This window comes from Cheilinus undulatus, linkage group 3, assembly GCF_018320785.1.
Source record: "Cheilinus undulatus linkage group 3, ASM1832078v1, whole genome shotgun sequence".
NCBI lineage: Eukaryota > Metazoa > Chordata > Actinopteri > Labriformes > Labridae > Cheilinus > Cheilinus undulatus.
Genome location: NC_054867.1, coordinates 33,201,459 through 33,218,335, shown reverse-complemented (window position 1 = coordinate 33,218,335; position 16,877 = coordinate 33,201,459). Strand labels below are relative to the sequence as shown.

General features: G+C 39.6%; 1 protein-coding gene across 2 annotated transcripts in view; it reads left to right on the top strand.

Moving 5' to 3' along the window:
• The window catches only part of grm2b (glutamate receptor, metabotropic 2b), a 59,937-nt gene that overhangs the window by 39,625 nt on the left and 3,435 nt on the right, over positions 1–16,877 (top strand). For both annotated transcript variants that reach the window (XM_041783104.1, XM_041783105.1), the window contains exons 3-5: positions 3,834–4,671; positions 4,752–5,815; positions 14,081–14,273. In XM_041783104.1, the coding sequence (XP_041639038.1) occupies positions 3,834–4,671; positions 4,752–5,815; positions 14,081–14,273 (2,095 nt within the window). The remainder of the gene's footprint in view (positions 1–3,833; positions 4,672–4,751; positions 5,816–14,080; positions 14,274–16,877) is intronic.

The window sequence follows — 16,877 nt, the reverse complement described above, 5'->3', positions numbered from 1 at the left end:
CCAAAGTTGAAGTTAACCTTAGGGCTGATTCTGACTTGTCAGCAGCGAGTGGTGGGCAGATGCAGAGAGTCCAGCTTCAGTCTTGAGAGGCTTGAGCATATGTTATTTGCACACCAGGTTGATTGGCCAGTTCTGAAGATATTTATCTGTTTTTTTTACCTACTCTGAATACTTCACTAAACATCTTTAATATCACAAGACTCTTAAAGTCCTTGTAAAGTGATGAAGAAAAATCTGTATTTCAGGTTCGTTGTATGACAGGCCATTGTGTTATGGACCACTAGGCCACATTTCAGACCTGAAAAACAGAGAACCAGCAAATTAAGCTTCAAGATCAATCAATTCCTAATATCTCATTTTTTGAGTTATGTGAAGTTATGCTTCTACCCTCCTTTCATGAGGTGTCTTTATGGTTACGATGCTGCTTAAATAGGTCAATTTCCTATTGTTCTCCATCAAAATAAAAGTAATGATGATTAGTATTGGAGACTTATTATGGGAGATATGGCAGGAAAAGTCAATGTCTGTCATCAGATACTGTACTAAATTTAGCATCACAACACGAACAGACAGGCGGGATTGAATTGCTTTGAGAGAGACAAAGCCACAGTCTGCCTCTTTTAATCATCCAGGACTAAAGAAAAGTGAAACATGGATTAAAACACACTTTCAGCAGGTATGATGTTTGTTTCTGCTCCGTCTGGTTCAAGAGAAAAATAGACAAGCACTCCAGCAATTAGCCGTCCCCCTGACCTTAGGTGAAATTATTGCCGGAGTGTGGCTGTCTGGCTCTTTGCTAACCTTGCAAAGCAAATGGATACGCCCAATTCCTTGTTGTTCACTGGCGAATCCATCTTGCAAAACTCCAGTCTGAACCTTTTGGGCCTAGTTAGAAAGTGACAGGACCAACCAGTGACGAGGGGCAGTACTTTCAGGCTTAACCGCTCTGTGATCTTATACATTGGAGTGTTAAGGGGCAGGGCAATACCAGGAATACCCTGTGCCGTCAAGAGTGAATAACAAGGAAAGTTAAGATAAATCCTGTTGCTATTCAGGAAGACCTTGGAGAAAGCTGCTGTGCTGCTCTGTGTTAGTGTTCGATTTGGTTCATAACTTATGTTATCACCTCCATTAAGTTAATATCTCCCTGCCAAAGGACATAGACCTAATGAGGCAATAGTTGTAAGGTCACCCTGGAGTCATGAATCTGTGTATCAAATTTTGACACAGTAGAATTATAATTCAAACATGACCAAAGTGATGGATTAAACTGACATAGCGGCCCTGTAACCCTACAGCCATGCCGTTAGCATGACTAAAAATAAATTCTTGAGTAGCATGTTCATGGCATGCAGCACATACAGAAACTGCGGCTGTTATGCAAGTATAGTATTCAATGCCTAAGACAGTATCAATAGCTGTGTGTACTGGGATAAGTGAGCGGAAAAAGAGAATTATTACTGTAATTGGACTTACTGTGAGTGTGAAGGGTTCCTTTTATATCCATAGGGACGCCATTGCTTGGAAAGCCTGCGGGCATACAATGATGCCAGAGGGAGGAGGCTGGCAAGTCCTATTGAAGCTCATGGGAATTCATTAATCACCACTGAGTCCCCTGAGGAATCCTGCAAATCGACAAGTTTTTGCCAGCTCTCTGTCACACTAAATCTTTGAAATTCAGTGAGAGAAAAAAATCGCAGTGATTCTATAACTCTGACACTATTGTTTCAGGAGGCTTTTTTCCCCCAGCATGGATGCTTCTCTATGTTTATCAGTCAAACATGATCATCCATGTTGGACACAGCACCACAAGCTATCATCTCAACAAGGAAATCGATGTGTTTCTCTTGGTTAGGTGGGCATCATGATGCCTGGCACCATCTGTCAGGAGACTTGAATGACTTGGCAGCATGGCTTTAATTTTTCCTTAAGAGAAAACAGAAAAACACAAAGATAAAACCCTCTGTCTCTCTGCTGCTGTGTTTATCTGGCTCTATCTGTGAAAGGATTTGTGACAAAAAGCTGCTGTTGGTGTGGATGGCTGACAGAGTAAACAGTTTGAAATGGAGGAACAGTGAATTGTTGTTGCTTTCAGTGCCTGTCTGTCAGTACCACAGAGCTGAATCACACTTAACAGCAGCTTTGCCCTTTAAAAAACCCCTGGAAACCAAGATCAACCAAAGCTTTCCAACTATTTCATGAACAGTTTATATGCAGAACAGTAAGCATTGAAAAAAGTTTTAGAAATCACTTTAAATTCATGGCCAAAATGTGTCAGAAAATATTCCTGGCTAAGAGTTTGAATTGAATGTATGCAGTCACACTTGTAACTTGTAACTACATCCAATTTGTTATGATGTTTGTCACTAAAATGACCCTATTAATTTGCAACTAATCACTGGAACAAGACACACGGTAGCTTTATGGCTATCATTGTCATTAAAGTCCCTGTAAAGTAAAATCCAAAAATGTGCGTCAAAGCACTCTAGATATTTGAATATGGTTGCTGCAAATGCGAAAACAGTGAGATGTGTGACTGAATTTTAGATTTAGACCATCAGAAAGTTTTTCACCACTTTCATGGCTAGATTTATTTTTGGCAGGACAAAAGTAGCGCGCCCATGATGTCACCGGACATCAAGCGAGTTATCCCATCCTTCTAACACTACAATCACAGAGCATATGATCCTAATACAGTCTGTCATTAGCCATTGTCCCTGCCTTCCCTGATAAATTAACGGCCAGCTAAATTCTGTGTTTTTGTTCAGTGTGAGGCAAATTTGCCAAATCTACCAGTTCCAGTGGCCTACAGATAAATAAAAGTGTCATAACCGAGAAATTTGTGACAGAAAACAGAAATATTAATCCCCAACTTCAGAGCCAGGCAGTCACGCTGGCCATAGTGCACGTTAAGATCAGGGGGTTCACTTGAACCAAGGGCAGCAGGAACAAACATCTTACTTGATAAAGATGTTTTTTAATCCATATTTCACTTGTCTTTATTCTTGGATTATTTAAAGATGTGAGCTGTGGCTTTGTCTCTCTCAAAGCAGAAACAGTAAATCCCTCTACTTTGATAGTGTTGCAATGCTTAAGTTCCATTAAAGAATCCAATGATAGACACATTTTATTCCTGCCAAGTTTGTCATGATAAAAGTCTCCATTTCTAACCATCATTAAAGACATTTATTTTTGAAGAGCAACAACAGCAAGTGGAGTGTTCTCAGCAGCAACTTAACAACTCAGATGTCTCATGAATGAGAGAGAAACATCACTTCACATCACTCAGAAAATTAGATATTAGGGATTCCGAAAGTGAAAAATGCAGGATGGGAAAATGAAACCAAGATTTTTTTTTAGCTCTAAACTGTCTGTCATGACATACAGTAAATGTGATTGTTTCTCTGGTGGCTCAAATAAAGCTGTAATATTCAGTAGAGCAGACAGGTGAGTCCTCAAGTCGTAGTAATTTGCCAGTGAGTTTAAGGCTTGTATTAGCTTCTCCAATTCTTTGCCTGTTGCTTGGTTGGGATAGAGCATTTCCAAAGAGGCATCCATCATCCCAGGGCTTTAAAATTCAACTCCAGAAACCGATGGGTTATGTCACTGACACCACACCTACGTTTTGCACAGTCTAAGTCTGATGCTGAGGAAATGCATGTCTCTTAAGTGTAAGTTAGCAGGTATTGCCTCAAAATATTTTGAGATATCAAAGCCACTCTTTGGCTGTCTTAGGAGCAATAAAATCCTGTCTGCACAATAAATGTACCCTTTTAAGTACTAATAAAGAACACTGAGCCTTGAAACTTCATGATTTTTTCCTTTATTTCCAGGTGGCCAACCTCCTGCGATTGTTCCAAATCCCTCAGATCAGCTATGCCTCCACCAGCGCAAAGCTCAGCGATAAATCCCGCTATGATTACTTTGCCCGCACTGTGCCCCCTGACTTCTACCAGGCCAAGGCCATGGCTGAGATCCTTCGCTACTTCAACTGGACCTATGTGTCAACGGTAGCATCAGAGGGCGACTATGGAGAGACTGGCATTGATGCCTTCCAGCAGGAGGCCCGAACTCGCCAAATCTGCATCGCCACCTCAGCCAAGGTGAGCCGCTCCATGAACCGGCAGGGCTATGACAACGTGATCCGCTCTCTGCAACAGAAGTCCAATGCCAAGGTGGTTATCCTGTTCACCCGCAGTGAGGATGCCCGTGAGCTGCTGGTGGCTGCTACTCGTATGAACGTCAACTTTACCTGGGTCGCCAGCGATGGTTGGGGAGCGCAGGAGAGCGTGGTTAGGGGGAGCGAGGCAGCAGCAGACCAGGCTTTCACCCTTGAGCTAGCTTCCTACCCAATCAGAGAGTTTGAAGACTACTTCACCAAGCTGAACCCCTACACCAACATGAGGAACCCATGGTTCAAAGAGTTCTGGGAGCATCGGTTTGGCTGTAGCCTACAAGAACCTGGCTGTAGTGAGCACAGCCTACGGGATGGAACTTTTGAGCAGGAGTCCAAGATCATGTTTGTGGTGAATGCAGTCTATGCCATGGCCTATGCTCTGCACAACATGAGGCAAGCTGTTTGCTCCAACACATCCAAGGTCTGTGATGCCATGAAACCAGGTAATGGCAAAAGGTTCTACAAAGAGTTCATCTTAAAGACTAAGTTTGAAGGTAAGAACTTCAAATCTAATGTTTATATATGGCTGTATTACAGCTTTAAGTAAACATTGCTGCATGTTTTCTCCTACCAGCTCCCTTCAGACCTGCAGACACAGAGAGCATGGTTCGCTTCGACTCTTTTGGCGACAGCATCAGTCGTTACAACATCTTTCATTACCACCAAGAAGATGGAAAGTTCATTTATAGGAAAGTTGGCTACTGGGACCAGAATCTGACCCTGAACACCTCTTTGGTACCCTGGCGAGATCAAGTACCACCAACTTCCCAGTGCAGTGACCCTTGCAGGAAGAACGAGGTGAAGAGTATGCAGCCTGGGGATGTTTGCTGCTGGATCTGTATCCCCTGTCAGCCCTACCAGTACCTGCATGATGAGTTTACCTGCGCTGACTGCAGCTTTGGTCAGTGGCCACTGGAGAACCTGACTGGATGCTACGACCTGCCTGAAGAATTCATCCGATGGGAAGACGCATGGGCGATTGGCCCCGTCACCATCTCCTGCCTTGGAATCCTCTGCACTCTGTCAGTCATTGGCCTCTTCTTTAAGCACAACGACACCCCTGTGGTCAAAGCAAGTGGACGTGAACTCTCTTATATCCTGTTGCTGGGTGTGCTGATGTGCTACCTCATGACCTTCATCTACATTGCCAAACCTTCTACGGTTGTTTGCACGTTACGACGACTAGGCCTGGGCAGCTCATTTGCAGTGTGCTACTCAGCTCTTCTAACCAAGACCAATCGAATCGCTCGAATCTTCAGCGGGGTGAAAGACGGAGCCCAGAGGCCACGTTTCATCAGCCCTGCCTCCCAGGTAGCAATCTGCGGTGCTCTCATCTCCTGCCAGTTGCTTGTGGCTGTGATTTGGCTGCTTGTAGAGGTGCCAGGAGTTCGTAAAGAGGTGAGCCCTGAGAGGAGAAACGTGGTCACCCTTAAGTGCAACAGCAAGGACTCGAGCATGCTCATGTCCCTCACCTACAATTGCATCCTAATTGTCCTCTGCACTGTCTACGCCTTCAAGACACGAAAGTGTCCCGAAAACTTCAACGAGGCCAAGTTCATCGGATTCACCATGTACACCACCTGCATCATCTGGCTCGCTTTCCAGCCCATCTTCTATGTCACTGCCAGCGACTACAGGGTAAATACTAAGAAAATGTTATTAATAGTCAGTTATGTAATATTTCTAGAAACTGTTTCGGCCCACAGTGGAAGAATAATATAAACAAAGTCTATAAATGACTATCCCTAGTGTGTTCAGCATTCCTGAAGAAGGTGTCACTTTAAGATTCCATTTGATCACTGTTACCCAAAGCCATGAAAGAGCGAGCTTTCCTTTTATGTCAGTTGAAGGATCTTTCAAGGCGAGAACAAAGACACCAGAGACAGATCAAGTTTGAATATACAGACGCAAATAATTAATGACAGTCAAGCTGATTCATTGAATCACAGCATTAGTAAATGCTTAATGGCACATTTAAGAGGGAAAGATTCATATTTTCTTGAGATTAATTAAAGGTTTTATTGCAGAAAACAAAAGTTAAATCCCTTGAATAATGATACACAAACTGCTATAAGGGCCTGTGGTAAGGATAATAGTAAGCAGTATGGAGTGATGGTGTATTTAGGGGCATAACCTTCCTAATAGCTGAATCGACTGTGACATTTCTGCTGTAGACTTGTCCCATGGGGATAAAGTTTTGCAGCCTTTAGCCTCAACTCAAATTTAGCATTTGCCCTGCATCACACAGAAGACGATGAATAAATGGATTAGATCTGCATAGATTACTAAACAGGCATGAATCTAAATGTCTACCTGTTTTAATAAAAAATTTCATTGCTGCAAGGATGAATACATGCATTTCTCCACATAGTTTAGAATAAGACAGAGAAGACAAAACAAGGGGCATAAAGCTGACAGACCATGTAAATTATGAGTGCTGTTCCCGTAGGCACACTCAAGGGTACTGCCACTGTGTTTGGTCCGGGATATGCAACAAGGCCTTTGTTGTGCAAACAGATGGGGAGAGGTCCAAGATCACACAAGCTTTGTATCATCATGAGGTACCTCAGGCTTTTCATGTCTGTAGTGATCACTCTTTCTGGCAGCCGAACGATGAATCCGAAAAAACCTTCACCTTTCCTGATCCTCAGCAGGATAAATGGAGCTAGATGAACATTGTAGAATATGAGGCTTCATGCTGGAGAGGCAGCACTCACACTAATTTAAAGAATGAGAGGGCTGGAGCTGCATCAGAGACCTTGGTGCTTTAGTTCCATGTGACACCAATAATAATGGCTTTGGGTTCAGTCGCCACATTTCAAATTAGGGTTGGATAGCACAGAAATATTCTAATGAGAGGCTGGTCGTGTTGCCCAGAGAATAATGATGAACACAAGAATTCACAGATGAAGACAGCTTTTCCGTTGGTGTAAGTTATTTCATATGCCTTTTCCCACAAATATATTATGAACAGGGGAAAAGGAACTATCTATTCTATTCTATTATTCTGTTATCAAAATACTCCAGCTACCCAGGGTCTTGGAAGAAATTACCCAAGGACTTTCATGAATGATTTTGAAATAAATAAATTGAGTATAATAATTAAATATAAAGTAGTTTAATTCATAGAAAATGTTGAATAAAAGATGTCCTTATCATAAGTGCCTAAAATTGGTGTGTGAAACTAAAAAATATATTTTTTAAATTTGATACATATTATAGACTCATAAAAATGGTAAGAGCTAAAATATTTGGAAACAAAAATGTAAGATAGGATAAGTGCTTGGAAAAAAAAAAAAACAATGTTAAAACACAATCATTAAAAAAACTAAAAGGTCTTTATATTTATTTATATATAAATAATAAATATAGGAGATTAATTTTTAAAAAGATGAGACCTTTAACTACTTAAATAAATCATAATTTATTCAGTAAGTGCTGTAAATCATTACAAAATCAGCCTCAGGTATTTTATTAATATGTTTTTGATAAAAGTGGTTCAAGGGGCTCTCTCTATGTCAAGGACTCTAGATAAATTTTTAAAAATTATAGACTATAAAAAACAATTTATGAAGAAATGCTTTGTCCTATGGATTCAAAGTGCTTTAAAACAGGCAAAAGAGGCAAGTGCTTCAAATAAAACCCTCAGAATCACAGCAGATGTTTGTAAATTACCACCTTATTCTTGAGAAGTGACTAGGCAATTATCACTCATATTATAAAATTACCAGGGAATTGGAGGCCCCCAAAATAAAGTCCTTCAGAAAGTTTTAACTGCTGATGTAACTCATTCATGTTTTGTGCTGCTTTTTTGTGATGAACTGAGATTTTCTTTGCCCCTGGCTACGCTTCTTGTCACCCAAGCTCCTCCTGTAATATGTAACTCCATCCCTCTTACCCTCTTCTAAGTTCAGCTGCATATGTATAGCACATTTCAGGCATAAAAACGTGCAACCCAATGCATGTAGACAGAAAAAAAGCAAAAGTAGAAATAAGGCAAGAAAATACTTAAAAATGAGTTGATAGATAAAAGAAATAAAATTGTGAAATTTAGAAACATTAAGAAACAAATGTGAGTAAACTAGATAGATGAAATAAGTGAAAGTAAGACGAAATGAAAACCAGAGATAAAACAACGATTAAAAGAAAGGTAAAATCCATAAATAAGGCCATGAATTTACCTCATATTAAAGCCAGATTATATAAAACATAAAGAGAGCTCACCATTTTCACGTCAAGAGGCAGTGGGTTCCAAAGTTCAGGAGCATTTCTCCACAAGGCTAGTGAGGGTCACATGAGGCACTGGCCAAGCCCCCACCCCTGTAGCGACTGCCCCACACATTTCCAGGTCAAGCAGAGGCACCAAACATAGTTTTCCTTCCATCATCACTTAATTCTTTTTTTTTTTTATTGTATAATCTGTTCAATAAAAACTGCACGTAAGGCATGAGGGAGAAAAGCTGTTAAAAGTGGATTTCCTGGTTAATGCTGCGAGTGATTCTAGCTTCATGAGTGTCTTGCTGCTCAAATAAGTAAGGGCACTTTTTAACAGCTTGTCTTCCTCATTATGAGAGATTCATCCACGAAAGGAAAATGTGATTTTATATGGTGTGTTTAGTAAATACATCTTATGGAGCATTCTGAATAAAGTCCTCAGTTCAAAACAAGAAGGAAGCAGTGCTGGCTGGAGCTAAGTGGTGCATCTCTACTCACTTTTGTTATTCTTCTGATTTAGGGCCCCTGGCAGTGCAATTTCAAAACCATGCACTTCATTTGTCATTGCTTCATATTCTTGAAACTTTTACTAAACTTCAGATACAAATTTTAATTTACAAATGATTGAAAACTTTGTTGTCCCTGTCTAGCAAAGAAAATGACAAAAGACAAAAAGACGTCAACATCTTTACAAAACAGCACATAACGTGAAAGAAAATGAGTACACACATCACTAAAATGTATCATTAAACTACTGCATGAATGCTTGCAAGGACTGTGAGTTCCTGTTAATTACCTGGGCTTTCTTTTTGCCCTCAGTCTGCCCATTCTGCACCTGCACCCCGAGGTTAGGAGTTCACACTGAGGCCAGAGGGCGTGCTGTGGATCTGCTATGATCTTGTCAGCTAGATCAGCCTTTTTTTCCTCAGAGTGCCCCATCAGTTGTAACTAGGAAAAGCCAAGACCCCTCCATAACCCGTAACGATAGGTTGTAGTCAAAAATAAACATCAGTTTTATTTGTTTCCTTTAAAAAAGCCCTAAGAAATTCTGTCAGCACAAGTTGTTCTTGCTGAAAGACCTTTGTATAAACTATTTAATAAGTGTTTCTTCATAAATTAATGTGTGCAGATCTAAATTTGACAACCTTAGAGAAACATGGACTCTTGTAGTTCCCATAGATTTAAATTTCTAATACTTAACTAAATTACTACGTTGTTGTTAGAAGCTGTAATGTAATTTCCTCATATGTACATGCAGGGTCTTAGGAGGATAATCTCAGCTCTGTATAGTCTCATGATCATTTAAAAGCCCTATTAGACCAACAATTTCTCAATGATTTTCTAGAAAAATGCACATTTTGGAAAGCAGGGCATTACTAAATTCTTATGTGCCTGACATTCAAACTACTTTAAGGAACTTTTTTGGAAGAACACCCTTAAGAAACAGGGGCTGTTATTTAAACTCTTCCAAGAACACATAAGCTCAAAACTCTTCCTCTCCACAGATGAAATCCTACTTCATTCTGTTATCTCTTCACTGGGTTCAAAAATACAGGCTATCGACCAATAATTATTTTGCCAAATCAAAAAAGAAATGTTACAATTTGATGATAGATTTGGATGGAAACCACACTACAGACATGGAAATGACCAGTGTTCCTTCTAACATTCTGGTATATGGAGGCATTAATATTAACTGTCTGATTCATTACAGGCCAGAAAAGCCCATCAGAGCCTCTAAATAAAGAAAAAACTGCATTCTAGTTTTCTTTTCTGCCCTGTTTTGATGCACTATTATTTACAAAGAAAGCCATCACATCCTTACAGTGTTAAATTATTTGTAAAAAGAACAGTTGAATGGAAATAGCTGCCAGAAATACATCTATGACTGAAAGAGATCAGGAGCTGCAGACAAGTGCAGTAATATTTCCAGCACTCATTGCAGCGTTTCCACCGCTTTTTTCTTCAGGCTAAAGCTTGAATGTGTGAGGACTTCTCATATTTCTGCAGCCTTGTTGTTGTGCAGAATGTTTAGGAGGGATTTCACTTCATGCTGTGGTTCTGCAAATAGAAGTTCCCCGACTGCAGGGGTGACCAGTGGGGTGGGAAGGGTAGTGGTACTCAGGAAGATGACCCCAGCAGTCAGCTCACATTAGCAGCTGAAATATGACTAACAAAGTGTGGGCTTTCCAGGAGAGCAAGCTGAGCTTATTCCACATTCTTCCTCTCCTTATTCTCCACCTCCTTCTCATGCACATCCAGACACACCGTTAGAATTGCTAACAAACATCATCAAAATCTTCACACATACATAAATACATAAATATTTTAACATGGAGATGTTAAGTGTTGAATAGTTCCTTATTCAACATCAGGGCATGACGTGATTGTTTACTAATGCCTGTTGGATACTACTTAGGGTGAGTTCAGCAAATCTGGTTTGTTTTAAAGTAACTGAATACTACAGAAGCCTGGGGGGGACGTGCATCCACTTATCTTTGTTTTCCCGTGATAACCTGCAAATTCTGGTTGTTTACTTGCAATCTTGACTTACTTATATCTCACTTACTTACTTATAACTGGTCCCTTAAGTTAACAATCAGTGTTTGGTTGTGTTACTATTAAAAGTATCTTGCTTTACCAAAAAATTAGAATTAGGGCTGCCAGCATTAATGGATTAATTGGGGTTATTTAAAGTCATCAATTAGTGTATCATTCTTTTAAATACCAATTAATTGCATCCTTTATTGTCCCTTTCAGAATGCTTTGGTTACGCTACTGTGAGACTGCTTTTCTCTGCAGCTACAGTGATGTGAAATAAATCCACCACTGCTCCTTAATGTCTCAGTCACTAAAATAAAATCACAGAAGCTCAGTAGAAGCTTTAAAGTCGTTGAGAGGGGTCTGGCTGCAGACAGTACATCTCTAATAGCTGGTTTTACATGCTGCAACTTTCAAAACAGTCATGCTCAACTTCTATTTAGGGTTAGGGTAAGGGTTAAGGAAATGGTCAGATACCAAAGTTAAAAGTTAAAAACCTGGCCTTTAATGAAACCAAGTGAACAGTCTACTAACAGGAAAAAAGCTTGTTCTCCATGAAAACATGCTAATGCAGCAAGTGTAGCTTTTATGTAGCTGCATTTGCTGTGTAAACCAGGCAGATAATGTAGCTAAAAGTAAACTGGCAAAGTAACTTTGTAAGCTACGTAGCTAAAATTACTACAGCTAAGCCCACAAAGTGGCTAGGTAAGCTATGTAGCTTTGTTTTCTATGTAGCTACATTTTCTAAAGCTACATTTGCTTAAGTTCACATTGCTAAAGCTAACTTAGCTAAATTGGCTTAACATTAATTACTTAGCTAGCATAGCTATGTTAGATTTAGCTAAAGCAAAAGAAGCAAAAGCTAGCTACCATTGGTACTACTACTTCTAACAGGGTCTATGATTTAATCCTAGATTAGACCTCTGACATTTTACTCTGTTTTACTCATGAAATGTTGCTCAGTCTGTAATGTTAGCAATGTGGTTATTTCATTAATTTAACTGCCAGACCGTGCCTATGAATAAAATTAAATTTGAAAAATAATGTAAATGTTGTACCAGCCAATTACGGAACTTCCATTCTGAAAGAGACGGCGTCTCAGATTAACAGCCTGTGAAAGAGGCCGTCAGATATACGGTCTGCAGCCAGACTATCTTGAAGTCGTTTGCCCCTTTGTGTTTCAAACATTACAATCTTTATAGTTCCCTGTTTTTTTCCTGTTCAATCCATAAAAAGTCTGTGGTTCGATGTCTTCCATAATCTCTGATCAATCCAAAGTTCCTTATTGTCTTTCAAAGTAAAAGCAGGTGATTATACAAACAAAAGTCAGTAAGTGTAAGGCAGTATAAAAATCCAAAATGAAACAAAAGCAATTTTAAATGCAAAAAAGGGGAATTTCAAAATGTCATAAAGGGAAGATTGATCACAATTAACTTCAGAGATTCTGTGATGAATGGTGACTAAAGATTTTTAATCATTTGACAGCCCTTTTTAAAACCCTCTAAACCCTTTAAAACTCTTTAACTATTCATTCTACATGTCAGATATAAAACCTGCACACAGCCCACTATATATCTGCCTCTGAATGTCTCAACTCTATCATCATTCAACAGCTTAGTTTACAACCAATAATCTACAACACTGCAGCCTGAAAAATTAACATATAATAATCTTTAGAGCTCTTTAATATGCTCATAATCTGACAACAAACTAGACACAGGCATGCAGCATTACACATAGGCTGCCATACTAAAACAGCTGTGCAGGACAGCTGACACATTTAAATTTTTTTCGCTTTGATGATGTTCTTGTCCTATTCAATGAAAAATTCAATGCAATTGGGATAATTCCATAGCGTAATGCCATCCCTTCAAATTGCTAGCTTAATCAGCTAGCAACACATGTACACTGACATGGCTGTTCTTACCTTTGGTACTGGCATCCAGCAGAGGATCAGAGCTAAAAGGTAGAAAGAAACAGGGTAGTTTTGTTTCAGAAATGAATCACTTTAATGAGCAAAAGTAACTAAAGATGGATTACTTGTTGCAACAAGTTCCTTTTAATGCCTTATGCCCTTTTTTTGCAGAAAGGCCTGAGAAATTAACTTGCTACCATGAGAAAACAGTATTGTTATCATAGGATAACGAAATAAGTTAAGATCTTGAGATAATGATAGATACGTTGAGATCTCAAGGGAAAAAGATGGGAAAAACTGGTAAGATAACAAAACAAATTCATCGGGATTTAAAAAAAATAACCAAGGAACCACAAGGATAGGACCTGGGTCCTGTCTCATTTGCTATCATTAATAGCCTTTTTTCATCATAATATTCATCTTTATGCAGATGATACTATACTATTTTCATTATTCTGAACAGCTTGCACCTTTTAAGGCTTTCATTAGCTTTAAAGTAGTACATACAGCTGGAAAAACCTAATTTTGTCATCATGTTAAAAAAGTGGATACGCAGGGCTTAAATAAAGGTTTGAATTAAAATGTTTTCAGTTACCCTTTACATTTACATCTGTGAGGCGTATATTTCATATTATCATAGGAAAGCAGAGTCATATGAGGTGTTTGTGTCTGCTTTAGGCTTTAATGTGATTACTTAAAAAAGAAACCAACTAAATGTGTTCTTTAAAAAATGTTAGGGAAACTCAAATAGATAACTGTGAATACTTATTTAGCTGTAAAACAGGAAAATTAGGTGGCATGGTTGAGTTCTCTGAGATTTTAGAGGAGCAGAAAAGCATTAAGAGTATTGTTAAAGCCAGGCAGGGTGAGAGAAGTAGGAGCAGAGGTGTTGTGTTGGCTGAAAGACAATGGTTTGATAAAAAGAGCGTGATACTGAGAGGGATAATTTGGAAAACGGGGAAAGAACAGGGATAACCAAAAAACAAAAAAATGCAAGAGGAAATTCCCCTTATTGGATTAAAGGTTTTGTTCCAGTTTGAGTGAATATAAACTGTGTGTGATCAAAGACTCTAACAGGTGTGTATACGAGTGTGTGTGTGTGTCCGTGTGTGGGTGGGTTGCAGATGGTCTTTGAACAAACTTCATTAGTCCGTTTGAAGACAAAAGGAGAAAATCTAAGTGCAGGCTGATGGATTCATCGCCCACCCACCTACTCTCTGTGGCCCTCACAGGTGCAGACCACCACCATGTGTATCTCCGTCAGTCTGAGCGGCTCCGTGGTCCTCGGCTGCCTCTTCGCCCCCAAGATTCACATCATCCTGTTTCAACCCCAGAAAAACGTGGCCTCGCTCAGAGTCACAGCCAATCGCTTTAGTGCCACAGTGTCTGCTTCAGCCTCCGCCCCCAGCTCCAGCTACTCTAAAGGTACAAACGCCTTCTGTTGCTTATTCTTATTTTCTGTGTAGTACTGCTGAGACCCATGAATGCTCAGACATCAAATGTAATGATTATTTACTTTCATTCCACTTTGATTCATACTATAGATATCTAAAAATAATCACTTTGGCAGCAACATTATTCTAACAAATTCATTTTTGAAATATGCAAAAGTTTCTACAAATCAGGCCAGAGGGAGAACTGCAGCTTCACATACGTGTACATGAAAGACTACTTATATACGCTTAAATGCTGTGCAGTATGTCACATGTAACACAAGTTTAAGATATCTATATTAGGGGATGAAATGAAGTGAGTGGGTCACTCACCCTGAAAGAGTTCCTCCACAACGCTCACTTTACATGATTCTGCTGATAACATGGCTTCTTTTATTAGAAATAGGTAGTTTTGAACAAAACGTCAATTTGGAAATTATTTCTTTGATCTAAGAATGATTTTCTAGTAGCTAAACGTTGAGTCTCTCTGAATCTACACCAACATGTCCTAAAAGGGTGCTAGTGTTAGAAATCGTCTGCTGCATTGCGGTATATTGCAGACTTGCTGTCCACACCACATCCACAAACAAAACAAAGTAAGGATGTTTCCAGGTGGTTTTTTTCTTATTTGGCTAAGCGCCCATGTAAATAGTGTTTAACCAACTTGTCTATGAGGAAAAATGCTTAGAAAACAGTCAAATTCATCACAGGCTCATTGAACCAGTGGCTATGATGTGAGCCTGATATGCTGTGTAGAGCAGGCTAACAATAGTAGCTAGCCCTGCCAGGCTATGTTCCTCTTTGCAGATCGTGGTTATTCAACACTTAAGTTGAGTAGTTGTACATGAATTTAACCCTCAGCTGTCTACATACAACATTATTTCAGTTTTCTAGTAAAAGAAAAAAACGTCCTGTTCCTATAACATGCTAAACGCTAAGTTTCTCATGTTTACGTCCGGCAAAGTTCCAGGGAAAGCTCTCACAGGAAGGCAGCGGTCATTAACGTAACCTAGACCAGCTAATTGTGGCAGGAGGCTCCATTACCGTTTGACTGGGATTTCAGGCCCGTGTGGTGATGGGTAATAAGTTTAATCGACTTGTAATTCTTGCAAATTTAACCATTTAGCCAGCTAACCGCACACATCCCTAAAAGAAAAGTGGGATGCTTTTGCCTCCATGTTGGCACAAGTCAGACTATTAGATTTCAAACATAGATATGGCTTTTATTCATGCACAACTATCTTCACATTGAAAAGCAAGCTAGCAAGCTCTGTTGAATGAGGAAAGTGTCGTTTCATGAAATCAACTAAGCTAGCTGTTATTCTTACATTAGGGCCTGTGTCCCAGTTTTAGAGTCTTTTCACTAGCTCAATTACTGCTAAGTTTGACTTCTGCTTTCTACTGTATTGTCTGGGAGGTCAACTTTAGGTATCTCTGTGTGCCAAGTATGTTCCATTATCAAAGAAAATGTCACCAAGAAAACATGATAACAATGTAAAGGAACCATTGACATAAGCAGCAGCATTAGACCTGAAAAATAAACACTTGAAAAGATGAGTCAGATTGGTTTCTACAAGGGATGTGCATGCTTAGCCGGCTTAACAATGAAATCCTTCAAATAAGCTGGTGCAAGATTTCTGAGTCTGTTAAACTTCTATCATTTCTTATAAACAGGAGTCTTAAATTCTAGTCTTTTAAAACTGTAATAAAGCCTTCCCCCACTAGTAGCCACTGTAGCTACAGTTAATGGCAGCTACCTTCTTGCCAGAGCTACCCCCTGGCACTTTTCTGGAAATAAACATGAGGAGCTTAGCATTTAGTGTGTCGTAGGAATATCAGTCTGGCAATATTTTAAACTAGAAAATGGAAATAAAGTTGGACGCAGGGTGTTGAGGGTTATACTCATATATAACTACTCAACCAAAACAATAAGTAACTATGTTAAGCACAATTATAATCTGCAAAGAGGAACTAAGTCTGGCGAGGTAAGTGCTAACTTTAGCCACGCTCTAACCGGGATACCAGCCTTACACCATATACCTACTGGCACAATGACCTAGTGATAAATTTGATTTTTGAACACTTCCTCCACTTTAGGCTAGTCCGTTAAACATAATTTAAATGTGAGTTTAGCCAAATAAGGAAATACCTGTAGCATTCTGGGAACAGCCTTGCACCGCCATTGGTGTTGACAAAGCGGTTGTCGTAAATCTCGCCACTTAGTAAGTTAGTGTGGTCAGTGAGGGTGAAGTGATACTGACCAGTGCTGCCTTTTTCCAAAAGCTGAACTATCTTAGGCTGTGAGCATTGTGAGCACACTCAGGACCCCGAGTGCTGTGAACGCTGGACTTCATAGGTTTTGAATTAAAAATGTGTGCGGTCAGTGTAAGAAACGGTGGCTATAAACACAGGCTCTTAACCTGAACATTTGCATGGATGCTTAAGTAAGACAAAGAGAATAGTAGCACACGATCAGTGCAGCTCCTTATTGCATTTTCCTGTCATGTCACTGTCTGAGCGTGTGACAGCAGTTTTTAAACAAGGTCGTTCCCTTACATTTTCCGTTATTTACTTCATCCAACTGTGCACAGTTTTG